This window comes from Quercus lobata, chromosome 11, assembly GCF_001633185.2.
Source record: "Quercus lobata isolate SW786 chromosome 11, ValleyOak3.0 Primary Assembly, whole genome shotgun sequence".
NCBI lineage: Eukaryota > Viridiplantae > Streptophyta > Magnoliopsida > Fagales > Fagaceae > Quercus > Quercus lobata.
In genome coordinates, this window is record NC_044914.1 from 7,255,255 (window position 1) to 7,272,090 (window position 16,836).

A 16,836-nucleotide genomic window follows, 5' to 3' on the forward strand; every position below is an offset into this window, starting at 1 on the left:
ACATGTAAGGACGCAATTTGCAACGAACCTTAACAGTGTTGGGTTCGCACGTAAAAAGGTCCAGACAATATGATTTGTAGAGCGTGGGTGCAAAGAACTAGGTTAACTATGGTCTCTCTTAAAAAGATTCACTCTCACGTATATTAAAGGTCTAAAGTTGGTACAACGATCGTTTTCTCTAATGCTCAATACAATTTCTTTTCTCTACTTTTTCTCTCTTCCTTTTTGTCTGTGTTTTTCTCCCTTTTTCTTTTTCCGTTTCGATCCCCTTTCTTCATGCTCTTCTTTTAGTTTATATACCCTCCTTTGTGTTCTATCCTCACTGCACACGTGTAGGTTGGGTCCAGAAGATTTCTTTCTGTCCCATCTAGCACCTCCTGGAACTTCCTACGGGCAGCTGTAAGGCTGCCTCCTTACTGTTCAGGTATCACCTCCACATTAATGTGGCTAGAGAGTTGGTTGAGAGGTCATTAATGCGGAGGCAGCTGTAGTGATAGATATTTGTTTGCCTTATTTCTTTCATCCTTGGTCGGTTATTCTATCTTTTATGGTGACCTAATTCTGAGGTCTGGTTGCAATAAGACCACGTCCTGATCGTCCTCGGACGCACACTGCCGAGGAGTATGGTGTCCTCGAATGGATACGGAACCCTGCCCCTGTGATGTTGACTACCATCCCCTTCAGTAACGACCTTATGACCCGACTTGGCTTCCTCGGACGGATATACATCCTCAGATGGGCCACGGGTCCAACAATCCTGAATCAATTCTGAACTTTATGGGCCTATTGATCGAACAGTCCCCACAATACATAAGCTAAGAGTTAGGTGTAACCGGTGTTAAAGATGTTCAATAGTCTAATCCTACATACTTTCTAGAACGAGGGTCAAGCAAAGTTTCTATCTGATTTAAATGAAATAAAATAATTGGATGGAATAGGATTCATTATTGAATCTAAAAACTTCCACCTGCAAGCTCATCTCTATCCCTCCCAAAATTTCATTACTTTCCTGCCTTGAAAACCAGAGCAAACCCATAAGTATAGCACCTTGTCAACTCTTCCCAAAAACCACATTGACACTGAAACTCTCAATCAATAATTTAAATAAAATAAAAAAATAAAATAAAAACCATAAAGCATGATGTGTATAATAAAAATTAGACAAAGAATGGTGACAGAGAGGTAGAGCTAAGCTTATTTTAATTAGACAATTCCACTCCCATACCCTCAAAATAAGGTGACCCAATCCATGGAGGAAATACGTGGGCCATGATCCAGATTATGAATTGGTGTTATGGAGATTGGAGTATTATAATGTGGAGGCAGATATTGTGATTCTGGTTGCAATTATTATTATTGTGTGTTACATGGTTGTGATCATTGCTGAAGGGCTAATACACAGTTGTCATGTTTTCCTTATTGTGCCTAAATGTTTATGTCTGAGATCTATTGAATTAACTTATAGCAGCCCTAATTCATTTTTTATTTATTCTTGTTCAATATTGTTGTAATATTCCCGTGTGAGTAGTGTGATTAGTTAAATAATGAAATCTCACATTGAATAGAAATGAGCGGTTAATATAAATAACATAATTGGATCAAAAGTTATTTAATTGTTTAACCTTTTGGGTCAAGTTTTGTTCTTATATATTGTATTAATAACTACTCAATTGGAGTCTTCCTGTTCTATCCCCAACACATACAAATCTAATGCTTTTTGTTACCCCTTCAATGGTAGTGTGCAAATTACCACTTATTGGGTTTTTAGCTCATTACTTGTTGTTCCTTTTTTTTTCCCCCTGATGAGCTGCTTAGATTCAGTCATAAGAAGTTGCTAGGAAGTGATCGTTTTGGTGAAGGTGGATTGCTATTGGGATTTCGATCACATAGTTGTTCTAGAAGAGTTTCTTTGAGTTAGAATTTTAAGTTTTCTTTTTTATGTAAAAAGTTTACTTCCGTGAGGAGTTGATTGAGACTCTGGTTTATATTCAAACCTATGCAATTTAGGTCATTTGGTTATTTTGGAGGTTAGATTGAGTACTATGTGTTGCTTTTGAGATTAAATTTACTTTGGGGATTTTATAATGTAGGTTAAATATGGACTTTTTTTGAATTTGAATTTTTGTGGCATTACATGAATGACCTAATAGTTTCAACCTTTACAAGCAAAAGTCCAATTTAACTAAAATAAAATTAAGATAGAAATTTTCACATCAGTTTATATAAAGCATAATATATAAAATAAATCTATCAATTTACCTGAAACGTGACTCGTGAAAGAACAAGAGAGAAAAAGGACACACGTAATAAGGAAAAAGATGGACTCAAAACTCAAAAGGATGTAAACTTCTTTAGCATGTAATAAGGCCTATCTCAAAGAAGAAGAGGAAAAAAGAAGTAATTTGGCAAGAAGAATAAGCTCTATTGTGTAAGAAGAGATATGGTCATATGGGTACTAACCATACTTTTCTTTTTGGTCCCTTTGACCTTCAAGTTCAATTTTTGCTCTCTCTCTCTCTCTCTCTCTCTCTCTCTCTCTCTCTCTCTCTCTCTCTCTCTCTCTCTCTCTCTCTCTCTCTCAATGCTACTAGCCACATATTTGGAGTTGTGCAAATTGTTGCCCATCACACCCAAAACTTGGCTTCACTAACTAAACCCATTAACAATTCCTGCAGTATTTGAACAACCTGAAGATAGCTCATCTTTTGGGCAATCATATCCTGATCAACTTAGTTCTTCTTCTCAAAAAAAAAAAAAAAAAACAAAACAAAAAAACCAAACAAACAAACTTAGTTCTTATGGTATAAACCTTGTATCAAATTGTGACATGAACGAGGCGCTTGGATTTTCTAATTATATTATGCCAATTGGTTTTCAAAAGTCCACAACATTTTTAGTATCAATTTACTTAATTAGTAATTTATTAATGCTATTAAACTTTTGTTATGTATTTTGGAAAGTTTATAGTTTTACTTATGATAATCATATTTAGAAACTTATATCCTGAGATCGAGCACTTTGTGAACCAAGTATCCGAAGTTAAAGAGTAATGACATGCAATATCAAAATTGTGAATTTTCACCTGATTTGAAAATTTTGAGAACTCTAAACATGTCTATGTCTATGAATATGTTGATTTATGATTTAGAAACCAATTGAATCTTTTATTTAAATTTATTTGATATGTACTTGCAAATTCTAGCCAACAAGGCCCTTGTAGCTTCGTAGAGGAAAAGGTTCTTTTCCAAACTAGTTTAGAGAAAAACCCTTCAAATTTTTCTTATATATTTTGATTGAATGTGAATTTTGAAAATCTAACTGTTGAATTGCATGTTCTTATTATATCCTTCGTACTTGCAAAATTTCAAGAAAATCAAAGATTGATAGCTATGTTATCAATGACATGTTTAAATTTCAAATTTTTGTGGTTAAAAATTATGCATAAAAAATGCATTTATTGATCAAATAGTAAATAACATTCTATTTGAATGAAATTTGACATGCATGTTAAGAATATAAAAAACATGCAATCAAATAGTTCAATTTTTAAAATTCACATTTGATAAAAAAAAAAGATATAGAAAGAGTTTGAAGGATTTTTCTCCAAACTTATTTGGAGAGAAAACGTTGAATTATTTGTTCGTATTATATCCATCATACTTGCAAAATTTCAAGAAGATCAAAGATTGATAGCTATGTTATCAATGACATGTTTAAATTTCAAATTTTTGTAGTTAAAAATTATGCATAAAAAATAAATTTATTAATTGAATAGTAAATAACATTCGATTTGAACAAAATTTTACATGCATGTTAAGAATATAAAAAACATACAATCCAACAGTTCAATTTTTAAAGTTCACATTTGATAAAAAAAAAATAAAAAATAAAAATAATAAAATTTTTAAAAAAAAAAAGATATAGAAAGAGTTTAAAGGATTTTTCTCCAAATCTGTTTGGAGAAAAACCTTGTTCCCTCACAGTGGAGTCTGTGTGCCCTTATAATGGGAAGTCTATTTTTGATATATTTGTGCTCATGGGAGTCTGGTGGCCACAATCTATAGCAAGAATGTTCGGTCTCTATGTGTTGAATATGTTCTATTAATGAAAGTATGTTTAAATCTGTTATGTAAACAAATATTGTGTATTCTAATATGTTTTCTCAGTAAATATGTATTCGGATTGACCATTGGTTAAGCATGTTAACCTTCCTTCAATAAATTGGTATCTTTGATATGTTGATAAGCTTTAGAACGATTTTGTTGATACTCAGTTTTACAAACTCTCTGAAGAGTTAGCTTGATCCTATTTTGAATTATATTATAGACATGTGCTTACTGAGTTGTCAAGCTCACCCATTTCTTATTCTTTTTCACGGTGAAGTTTAAACTTCTTTCTCAAAAAAAAAAAAAAAATGTTTAGACTTTGAAGGAATGGTTGACATGATGGGATATTTAGGTAATCACAAAGACATTACATAGATTTGAACCTTTGAGAATGTTTCACTATATTTTTAAGATTCCGTTGTCATTCGAGAAATAAAGTCGTAATGTGATTCTTGGATTGATTGGATATTGATTAAGATGTGAATGTGTGAGAAGTATCACATCAGGTATATATTGAATTGATTTGGGCTTTATTAAGAACTACAAGGAGTTTTAATTATGACTAGACTAATCTTTTTAAGGTATAACACAAATGTGATTAGCGTTTTTCTTAAATTGTCTCATGTAATACTAGGGGAATCCGATTTCATTCCATCTCATTCCCCCAATTTTAGGAGAATGAAAATTGAGATTTTGAAGGAATATAGAGATTTGATTGTTCCCTCTTACCATTCCATTTTCTCTCACTAAAACTTCCAAACAATGGAATGATCTTTCCATTCCTTCCACTATAACTCTCAGACAAAAGAATGCAAGAAATATTTCAAAATAATTTATTTCATTTCATTCATTTCTATCCTCCCAAATGAAGTGTTAAAATGTTATTTTTTTACCACCACGCACCCTTTGCGTGAATGTCACTCCACAAATATAAGTGCTTATGGGATGTAAGAGGCAAGAGCCAGAGTTCAAGTCTCCAGAAGAAATTTCGCACACATATACACTTAGAAAAGGGCTAGAGTAGAGCTCTATCTCAATTTTTTTTTTTTTTTTTTTTTAAATATGCTCTAACCTTGTTATAATTTTGTCTTGTTCTTGAAATCCTTTCAAATTGATTAATTTTTATTCTTTCAAAATAATCAAACTTCTTTTTTTGGAAAAAAAAGGGGGGCTAGTAGAGAGTTATGGCATGTAGAGAGAGATTAAAAATCCTAGTTCAAAAATTTTAGCTCAAATCATAATCCATGGAATATGCATTGAATGTCACTTTGCACTTTGAGATATCTTTTTGTAATTAAAATTTTAAGACATGCAATATGATTTTATTTATTAAATACTTAGTCTCAATTTTATGACATCCATATATTTTATGTTTTCTAGAATTCTTACTTTTGAAACGTGACTAGTTTGTTAGAACCAATTTTAATTAACAATTTAGGCATGCTTAACCATATATTTTATGTTTTCTAGTGTTCTTACTTGTCAAATATGCCTAGTTTGTTAGGATCAATTTAAATTAACCATTTAGGCAAGCTTATTTATTCAGTTTACATATTTATTTTATGAATTTTCAAATTTATTTTTATATTTATTTAATTTTTATTTTTATTTCCCCTGACTTCTAGAGCGGGTTAACATTTAATCTGGGCTTAATAACTATAATTAAAAGTATAGAGGATATATTTGCTTTGGACCCCAACACTCTGTTTGAGACCGTATTGTATCTCCTCTTCTACTCTTCCTATTTGAAATTGATCTAGTTGATTTTTGCTTCCTAGTTTTCTTATTTGGTATTTATTCTGCAAATATTTGTTAAAGACGTCTACAATGATGGATATTAAGTTTCTCCATATGATGTCGAAAAAATTGCGATATTTTGAGAGGCGGAAAAACAAAAGGCAAGTCAGGTCAACACAACACTCCGCAATAAGAGGGCATGTATACATATCCATCAATTCTCGTCTATTACTAATTCAGCAACAGAATCCATTAAAATAGAAACCCCAAAACCAGCAGTTCTAGTTGTAATAACAGTTCTTAAACTTGATAATTAGAGGGTACAATATGTTTCTCCTGCCCATTTCTTCTCCTGTTGTTTTTCTTACAGCTGTATTCTTGTCCAATATCTTCTTGGGATCAATCCAGAGTCATTGGTTGGGCCATACAACACCTAAAACGCGCCTTGCGAACCGTTGTCAAGATCTCAACCTCTGCATTCTCAAGCATTCTGACAACTTCAGTGAAGGGGGGTCTGACATCGGGGTTGGCATCCCAGCACCTGGTCATGATCTCACTGAGAGTGGGTAAGCAATCATTGGGAATGATTGGACGGACACCTTTGTTGACAACTGCAAAAGCTGCCTGCACTGCCGTCATGTTTGGAAACGGAAGCAATCCTGTAATGAGCTCCCAAAGAACAATTCCGAAACTATAGACATCTACTTTCTGTGTGTAAGGCCTATGCTGGATCATCTCCCTGCAGACCCAAAAATCACAGGCAAGTAGACAACATTGTAAATTAGAATATGAAGAAATAGACAAAACACACAATAAATCATTATATATTTTAGATTCAAGAATCAAAATGACAAAGCATAGTTAATGCATAGCAAAACAAGATTGTGGTAACTATTCACAAGGTGTTGATAGCTCAATTATTAGATTACTCAACTACATCTCAATCCCAACTAATAAGGTTCAGCCCCATGAGTCCTTTCTAATGCGTTTTATTTTTAATCTCTCTAGTAATCTTCACTCCGACAACTTGAATCAAAACACTAATTCTCACTTATGCATTCAATGATCTTCACTCAAGATGCCATAATTACGAGATTATAGCAGTTAAAACATAAAACAAAATATTGATGTAAAAGAGTAATTTTGTTTTCTTAGTATCAAGCAATTGATGAATCTAATTAAAGCAATTCCATCAATAACAAATTTCAGTTAGAAAGTACAATAGATGAGAGAAAGATCAAATATGTTCAGAACATGTTGATAATTACTAGATAACAAGAGGGGGGAAATTTGCTGCGATCAATAAAATGTCATCATCAACTTGTATTAAATAAATAATTAACTAATGCAGCCAATGAGCTCTAGCCTAATTGCCACCTCCTCCCCTTATAAGTTCTTTTTTTGTGTTGGGGGGGTGGGGGGGTTAGGTTGTGGGTTCAGTACCCATTGGCTGCATGTGTAACTTACTAATAACAAGAATAATCTAATTAAGGCTCTCTACCCAATAAGAAATTGTCGACTGACAAGACCACAAGAAAATATTACACTAATAGATGTTCACAAGACATATAAATCTCCACTGAAAGCAAAAATGCATACTTAATAATAATATCTAATTAATTGCTTCTCTACTATATATGATTAGTTGATCTTTAAAACCGAAAAATGTCTTACCCAATGCACAAAGCTCCCACTTTTTGAGGGGTTTGGGAGAGGTCATGGTAGGCAACCTTACACCCAATTTGATCTTTAAAACCTCAACACCCCCCCCCCCCCCCCCCCCCCCCCCAAAAACAAAAAAAAAAAAGACAAATAAGCTCATCCAAAATATAGAGGAAAACCAACCAATTCAAAAACTATGGGTTGATCATTGTTGGGATCCTTAACAGCTACTAAAGCTACCACATAGACCCCACAACAAAGCTGTCTTCCATATATTAAATTTTAAGCAAGCAAAGGATGAGCAACATTTAAGTTACTAAGCATAAATGTCAGCGACCACCTTCCAAAAGCTGTGGTTCAAAAAACTTTGTAGTCCTAAACTGCATAAAATGTTCCATGTCTACCTTCCAACACATCCTTGGACAATTAAACTTCATTCCTTAGCGTGTATATTGATGGGCTAATACAGTTGCCATACTTTTTCATACATAAATATATGACCATTGACACAAATATCATTAAGATTCAATGCAATATTGTTAAAACTAAACAATACCCACCACCTTGCTTGTCTGTTGTCATAGCCACCACCACCATTCACTCCCATGACATACCACCACAGCAGCTCATTGCCACCTTCACCACACCATTAGACTTCACTTCCACTGCTAACAGTGCGTAATCTACTCTAAGGTAACAAATAGCAAAGGGTGTACTATACACTGCAATCTTTCCATTGGAAAATGGATCTCAACCCTAAGACCTCAATCTCCACCCCATTCTTATGGGAGGAAGATGTGCCATTTGAGCTATCTATTGGGAAATAAACCCAACTTAAGATAGCAATTCCATGGTGTTACAAAAAAATAAATGCATCAGTAAACTTTCCCACTAAGTCCAATTGTACATCATATTAGTGCACTAACCTAATTGTCAGAGCCTTGCCATAGTATTCTCATATCTTTCAAATGTCCTCCTCTAAATGTGCTCATTTTGAACTCGTATAAAGCACAAGGCAGGTGTAAAGCCTATTTTTCACAGCTCAAACAAAGCTAGGAGAGAGGGGATTATATTAGGTAGACCAGCTTATAATTGACATTTTAACTTATGCTACCATTTTTTGATAATTATTAACCCATGTGAGGCCAGACCTATTATGACTTTGATGAAGATGAGCATAGCTCTTGCGTAATTCACCCTCCTGCTAAAGAGTTCAAACAAATATAACTGTTTCACATTTTCCAGCTAACAAATAATGCAGCCACAGCCTGTGCAGAAATGAAAGCTGTGGATGCCTTGTGCTGAACTCTATCATATAGGTGACTACTGACAGATTTTTTTTTTTTTTTTTTGCTGATAAGTTAATGAAAACTGACAGAATTGGCTTAGGATTATGCAAATAAGTTTACCATACATACCTAAATGGGTAATAATTTATCAAAAATTTCAAAGTGGTACATGACCACCACCTAAGCCCAAGATTGCAAATAAAGTATTCCCATAAAGAGCTGAGATATGCTTCTACAGAGTACAAACTGAGAGCAGTCATTTAGCAAAGAGTAGTAAAACAGACAAGCAAAATAAATGTTAGTCCTTGCATCAGTTATATAGTATGAATGAATGCAAACTGTGCCACCTCAGAATACAACTAAACTAATATCAAACCAAGACCCAAGTACTAATACTGACCAATTGACCAAAGAACACCCAGGTTCTAAGCACTTGTCAGAAACAAAATCATATCAATCACATTCAAAAGCAGATTGTCTACTTCCAAGAAAGCTCAATGGTTAAAAGACTAGTGCATAAATTGGTAGGTACAACCAACATCAATTGGACAAGCCAATCCCAAACATTTGAGATGGGAGGGGGGGGGGGGGGGGAGTATCAACAGTCTCTTGATTGAGAGGAATTTATGACAGTGATTATATATATATCTAACCTACAATAAATATAATAACAATTTATAATACGGGGGAAACTATCCAATTTAAAACAGCTTCAAAAAAAATGCCTTATGCACGCTTTAGTATAATAGACTTCACTTGACTCTGACATTGAGGTCTCATTCGAAAGAATATTTCAAATACCCAACATAAGAAATTAAACATACAAAATAGAGATATATGAGTGTGTGTGTGCACCCTGAAACTCTAACCAATCTATTGCAGAAATCAGTTGGATCATTTGATCTATCACTAAGAAAGAGAAAATTTGTTTGGATGCTCAAGTGTGGATTTTATTTTTAATTGTTTATCACACAAAATGTAAAAATTCGATTTAAGATTTTTTATTTTAGTTTAGTTTAGTTTTTACATCACTTGGCCATAATGTATTTAATAATTAATAGTACGGTGTAAACGATACTGCTTTAAGTCACTTAATACAACTGATCGACCAACCTGAAATCACCAATTATACCACCTCACAATGTCAATTAACCCAGGCAATTTATCAGTAAAGCAAGTCAAATAAATTAATGCATTCATTAATGAAAATTTGTTAATATTTTTTTCCCAATTTGATGCATTGTCCCTAATTAAGTGTTTATTGCTCAATGTAAGTCAGTTTTCAGTTTGTATCCTTGATGACTTTCTTAGCGTATGTTGTTTTCTTTCAGAAAACATATATCAATTAATCAAGGACCTTCCACAGCCTAAAATCATAGTATCTACCACATAGTAATCAATATATAATATCAGAAAATTGATTGTTTCCCCTAGTATACTTCTTGTATACTTGGGTGACTCGTTTTCCTGATTTATATAATTTTATTACTTATCCAAAATATATATATATATATATATATAGAAGGATTTGAGAATTTATCACTTGGCCATAATGCCTGACAATTGATAACTTAAGGAAAAGAAAGGTTTGCATTGTGGATTGGTGTTATATGTGCAAGTGTAATAGTGAAACTATTGACCATCTTTTCCTTCATTGCCCGGTTGCTTCAGAGTTGCGGGATATGGTTTTTGGGTTATTTGGAGTTTGCTAGGTTATGCCATTTTCTGTTGTTGGGCTTTTGGCTTGCTGGCAAGGTCGTTTTGGCCGCCATCGTAATGGAGATATTTGGATGGTTGTTCCTCACTGTTTGATGTGGTGTATTTGGAAGGAAAGAAATAGTAGGTGTTTTGAAGACAAGGAGCGTTCCATGCCCGATCTCAAGCTTCTTTTCTTTAGAACCTTACTTGATTGGTTCTTTGTGTGGAGAAACCATCAATTTTCTTCTATTTTGGATTTTCTTGATTTTTGTAATGTTCGTTTTTGATTTGTTCTCCCCTGTATACCCCCGGTGTACTTGGGTGTCTTTCTCTTTTTGATATCAATGAATTTTTATTACTTATCAAAAAAAAAAAAAAAAAAAATTCTGATATTACATATACTACCCACCCTCTCCCTCTCTCACTGTAAGAATGAGGCACATGCATATTCAATTTGTTCTTTGTAATTAGGTAATTTCTGAAATTTATGTTTAGGGTTAAAATCTGATTAACCCTAATCCACATGTACTATTTATAGTTTTAAGGATAAATTAAACAATATGACCAAATTACCCTCTCTACCATACAATATTTGTGATACCCCAAATTGTGCAAATTCGATTGGATTGGATTGTTTGAGTGTGTGTTGTGTGGCTAGGTGGATCTTGGGTTTATAAGTGATTACAAGGAGCCCCAATTGTAACTTGACTAGTCCTTTTGGAGTGTAAGCGTTGATGTGACTAGAGCTTTTATCTAGTCGTTACAATATTACTCAAAATATTCTTAAAAAGCAGAATCAGCAGATAGCTAAAGGAATCAATATAAATATCACTTTTGAAAAAGTTGAAACTTTCACTGTATTTAACAACTTCAACCAATAAAAGGAAAGGTTAGATTTACCAGAACAATGTCATAAAGTTTTATTATTTATTTTTTATGACATGGAACCTCACCAAGGCAGAGCCCTTTGGACCCACCCCCGGGGAGTAAACCATGGATCCATGACCTAGAACAATATCATAAAGTATTAACATCGACACTTTTCCTACTGCAATAAAATGAGTTTCAAACATTCATGATTTCTTTAGATGTAATATGAACAAAATAAATTGAATTTTTCCTTGAACATTATATCCTCATGTATAAAATTTACAACTGTAACCTCAGCCAAAAGATGGTGATTTTTTATTAGATAATCATAGATTTGTTTCCAAAGATTATTTAAAGCAATTTATATAAATATAAATATATATATATATATTTTTTTTATATAAGTAAAAAAGTAAAGTAATAAATATCATAATGGTGCATGATTTCCTACATAAGCAACTTGGAAATCATGTTAGCATTTGCAAACCAAAACCCATTCTCTTTTATAGACAATATAGAACTTCTATTGGAACAGTTTTAAACCACATCTAATTCAGCAAACATGGTTACTAGACCTTAGGTTACTAGTAATTGCATACCTGAACCAAAAGCCTTAAATTTTGACAAGAAGTAAAGAAAATACTAATGCATGCTTACATGCTCTAACACAAAAACAAACAAATATTAATTAAAAAAAATTCGAAGTCACTAGCTATGAACAATGCTGTAACCCTTTTTTTTTTTTTTGAGAATCAGACACCCATCCAACAATGCTGTAACCCTAATATTTGTAACCAAGGAACGATGCAATTAAGTTCTCAGAATGATTCTCACAAGACAATTAGATCTGACCTAATGGTGATCAAATGAATCTTCTAAAATACTTGCATGATCTTAAAGTTAAAACAAGCACAACTAAACCTACCCTTGGCGCACACACACTCACACGCATATAGCCATGTTATTATACAAGTTGAGCTACCAGAAATTTTTCAGGCCTAAATCAAAACATCAGACCAATATCATCTGACTGCAAGCTTATATATGGCATTGATTTTCATGAGCATTTTCGAATATCTTACATTATTGTGGTAGAAAATGTGTGAACAAGCTTAGAATTGGAAACTAGAGGTCAAAGACTCAGAAAAACAAGATGCATTTCTATCTACAAAAAAGATTTAAAAACTTTGATATCTAAAAGCAATTCAAATAAAGGATAAAGAGGAAAAATCAGAAGAAGGTAGCAATTAGTAATTCTGAAACATTGGTAAGTGATGGATGCTACTAACTATATTATATTTAAAAATATTATATGTAATGCAAGCATGGGAAAAAATACCCAGATAGAGAACAGAAAGAGAGAGAAGGAAAAAGCATGAAAATTTTGACAGCTAAAGATCAGAAGTCTTACGGAGCCATCCAGCGATATGTCCCTGTCTCTGGTGTCATTCCCTCAGTCTTCACTTCAATGCGGGCAACTCCAAAATCTGCTACCTTTATGGACTTGTCCGCATTAATCAAAAGATTGTCGGATTTCAAGTCTCTGTGAATCAATCCAAACTCATGCACATATGCCATACCCCTTGCAACATCCAAGGCCTGTTTGACTGCCAGTTTCAATGGAACAGCCCGATTCTGCCGCTTCATCAAAAACTGCCGAACAGAACCCCCCTTTGCATACTCTGTTACAATGCACCATACCATTGGTTTCCGACAGGCACCAATGAACCGAACTATATTGGGATGCTTCAATCTGGCCAACATCATAACTTCCTGCTGAAACTGTTGCTCCATTAACTGAGCCTTTTCCAGATCATTTTCTGGCCTTTCCAAGATCTTGATAGCAACATCCTCCCCATTATAAGTACCTCTGTAAAGTTTCCCAAAAGCCCCTTGAGCAAAAGCTGCCCCCATATTAAGCTTCCTCAAATCAATTGTCCACTCATCAAAGTTCTCAGGCCCCAAAGTGGGGGAATTGCTATCCATTAAAGCTTGGGCCAGTGCATCATCACTCAGAGCATGTGTGACTCTTCCTCGACGATTGACACTCAGTGCAACAGAGTGGTTGTCAGTAGCACGCCTCCGCAACCCTTGGTGGTTCAAAATGCGAGTGTGGGAGTCATTTGAACCAACGCTGCTGTTATCCATAGACATTGCAACAGAACCTCCACCATTGCTTGTTTGCAGGCTTCCAAAACTGTCAATGGACATGTTGGTACCCTCTCCGAGTTTATGGTAAAATCCTTGTGACAAATCATAATAGTTGTTGTCCTGGTTGTTCAGGCCTATAATTCCAGTGAATTTTGGACTAGCTTCCAACATTTTCCCGCCCAGGCAGCAGAACCTTTAAGTCTCTTATTTCTTCAACATTCGAAATCCCAAACTCAAAACCCCCTTAGCAAAACCCTAAAACTACAATTGTTCCACAAGATTTCAGCACCAAGTCTTGATTGTAATAAATAAAAACCTTATATGCAAATAACTTATGCTCTAAAGGTCTTCTAAATTATTCCTTTCTGGGAAAAATTTAAATCTCCACCAAACAATTACTGGGATAGGGAAAAAGAAAATAAATAAGTTTGAATTAAACATCTTGATCCAACATACTGTACATATTAAATCATTTGGCTCAAATCAGCTGAATTTTCCATTATTTGGTGATAAACAAAAAACATTAAGCATAAGATTCAAACTTCCATATTTGCTTTCTTATGCTTGATTTAATAAACTGAACTCTTTTTTTCTTAGTAAGTTACACGTGCACCCATCAGCTTTTGAATTCACAACATTCACCTCCATCCACTCTTTTAGGAAAAGAACGTGCCATTTGAGCTTTAACTCGTTGACCAAAAAAACCCGTCCTATTTACTGAAACGACATTTATTGCGAAAACTATTGATTTCAAGAACTTTGTTTGTAAATTATTTATGAGACAAAAAAACCTTTCATTAAAAACAGTATATATCTATAGGGTGAATGTTTCAAACACAAGCAAAGCGTCTCATTTAATTTTGTCGATGAGCTCTAGCTCAATTGGCACCTCAACATATAAGTTCCGGGTGAAGGGTGTGGCTGTGGATTCAAGACCCATTGGGCGCGTGTGTAACTTACCAATAAAAAAGGTAACTCATTTATTTGACAGTTATATGGCCACTAAATTAAGTAAAATATATAAGCTTATAGAGAGTGAAATCCTGGGTTAACTTACCAATTAAAAAACATATACCATATAACAAAATCAGAGATTTCTTTAAAAACCCTCTCTTTTTTTTTCAAATTTAAAACAAAACCCAACAGAGCAATTAGATAAAATCAAACAATTTCACACTAAGTACTCATAAAACCCAAACTAAAATTAACCTAATCAAACAAAAATAAACCCATATGAAAAATCAAAGATTTCAATTCACAGATTATTACCAAAATTAAATAGCAATAAAACCATAAATCATAGCCCCAAAATATATATATGCGACAATTTTGGTCAACCAAAGCACTAAAGTAACAGCAAATAACGAAAATTGAGAAAATCAAAACGAAAATTTTTATAAAAAAAAGTCCATAAACCCTAAAACCTAAGATTCATCATTTTAAGAGCTTCGATTTAGCGAATTCTCGCGAAACTTACCTCGATCGAAAGCGCTCGGCCGTGCGATTCCGATTCTAATCGAATCGGATGGTTACCACATGCAAATCAACGGCCAAGATTTCACCACAGCCCTCTCCCTCTCTCTCTCTCTCTCTCTCTCTCTCTCGCTCTGTGCGTGTGTGTGTGTAAACGTAGAAAACGACGACCAAACCGACCAACAAGAAGGATCAAACAAATAAAAGAAAGAGAAAAACAAAGAAAATGGGTTTTTATGAGAGTTTTAGTATTAAAATAAGGTGTATTACTGTTTGGCTTTGGCCACTGCTATTCTTCTACTACTACTACTTTTCCTTTTCTTTTCTTTTCTTTTCTTTTTTTTTTTTTTTTTCTTGTCTTCTGGGTAAATTTTTAGGGGTTTTCTTTTAATAGATTCAATAGAATTTGAAACTTTTCATTCTTTTCATTTTTGTTTTTTGTTTTTACCAAAAATATGTTTAGAATGGACAGAAATAGAGACCAAAATGTTATTTCACTAAGTATAATAGTATTTTAATATATTCCGATCATCTTTCATATCTTCTTAGTTATTCGGCATTTTCTCTAGTAAAAAGTAAAAGAAATTCTAGTTAATTGTGTTTGTGAGTTATTATCATAGAAGGCATTTACTTTCTTACATAGTTATGAAAGAATTTGAATCTATGACGTTCATTTAATGATATTTGTTCTTAGTTATTCCGATCATCTTTCATATCTTCTTAGTTATTTGGCATTTTTTCTAGTAAAAAGTAAAAGAAATTCCAGTTAACTGTGTTTGTGAGTTATTCTCATAGAAGGCATTTACTTTCTTAGTTATGAAAGAATTTGAATCTATGACGTTTATTCAATGATATTTGCTCTTAATTCTCTTGTTTGACGATAAGAGAGTTGAGCTATTTCAAACCCACAATAAATTATTACACATGATTAACAGCACTTTTTCAAAGTTCATAAGGGAACATAAATGAATTAAAAAAAAAAAAAAATCATTTATTTCTTCGTAAAATATTTGTAAGGAAAAGAATGAATATTTATTAGTGTTTATGTGATGGATTTTACAACTTGTTTGTGACAGGAAAACAAAATGGGATATAAAGGGGTTTTCAAAATCATTCCATATGATCCTCTGTTTTAGAATTTTGAAGGAGGAAATTGATATGGAATGTTTGTTCCATTCCCTTCCATTAAAATTCAAACCCCAAATCCCTCCAAATAGGGGGTGGTATCCACCATGTGAGATAAATATTATATATCCCTGTTACACAAAATAAAAATTTATCCAAATGTGGGGATCTCAAGGTAACAAAATGAAGTTTAAATAACTTTTCATTGAAATTTCAATAATAACATAATACTTCATTCATATTCTAATTATATAATATATACTCCTTTACAAAAAAGATTTCGGGTCTAAAGCCAAAATGCAAGTTGTCTGATTACAAGATTTACACCCCCCCTTGAAAATGAATGTTATCAAATTCCATATCAATTTGACTGATATCAGCAATAATATGACCCACTGAGAACAAATTGTGTTATTGAACATCAAAAGGCTCCCTTATAAATTTACAATCACCCTAAAAATCACATTTCTCAAGCCCAATGCTTTTGCAAAAACATATGCTTTAAACAATGCCATTGTTTTCATTGCACCATTCTTCATTAAACTTAGACAAACCTCACTTTTAACTAAAAGAACTGTTCCATTACAATTTTGGAGTAGAATACCGAAGTCTCTATTGTTAAACCTAGCAAGAACTTTTGCATCAAAATTTACCTTTAGTGTTACCAACTGGAGCCAACCAGTATTGGGGCCTTCCATCTACGGAATGAATTCGGTTAACATGCA

At 33.4% G+C, this 16,836-nt stretch overlaps 1 protein-coding gene across 2 annotated transcripts; it reads right to left on the bottom strand.

The window, feature by feature from the left end:
* Positions 1 to 6,014: 6,014 nt before the first annotated feature.
* Positions 6,015 to 15,262, bottom strand: LOC115968530 (serine/threonine-protein kinase STY13-like). Of its 2 annotated transcripts, none has more exons than XM_031087941.1 (3): positions 14,991 to 15,262; positions 12,774 to 13,774; positions 6,015 to 6,582 (listed from the first exon to the last, which is right to left on the bottom strand). In XM_031087941.1, the coding sequence occupies exons 2-3, from the start codon at positions 13,682 to 13,684 to the stop codon at positions 6,243 to 6,245; spliced, it is 1,251 nt and encodes a 416-aa protein (XP_030943801.1). In that variant the 5' UTR covers positions 13,685 to 13,774; positions 14,991 to 15,262; the 3' UTR covers positions 6,015 to 6,242. The 2 variants fall into 2 exon arrangements, with proteins under 2 accessions (XP_030943801.1, XP_030943802.1); XM_031087942.1 differs by having other exon boundaries at positions 12,774 to 13,911.
* Between the last annotated feature and the right edge of the window lie 1,574 nt (positions 15,263 to 16,836).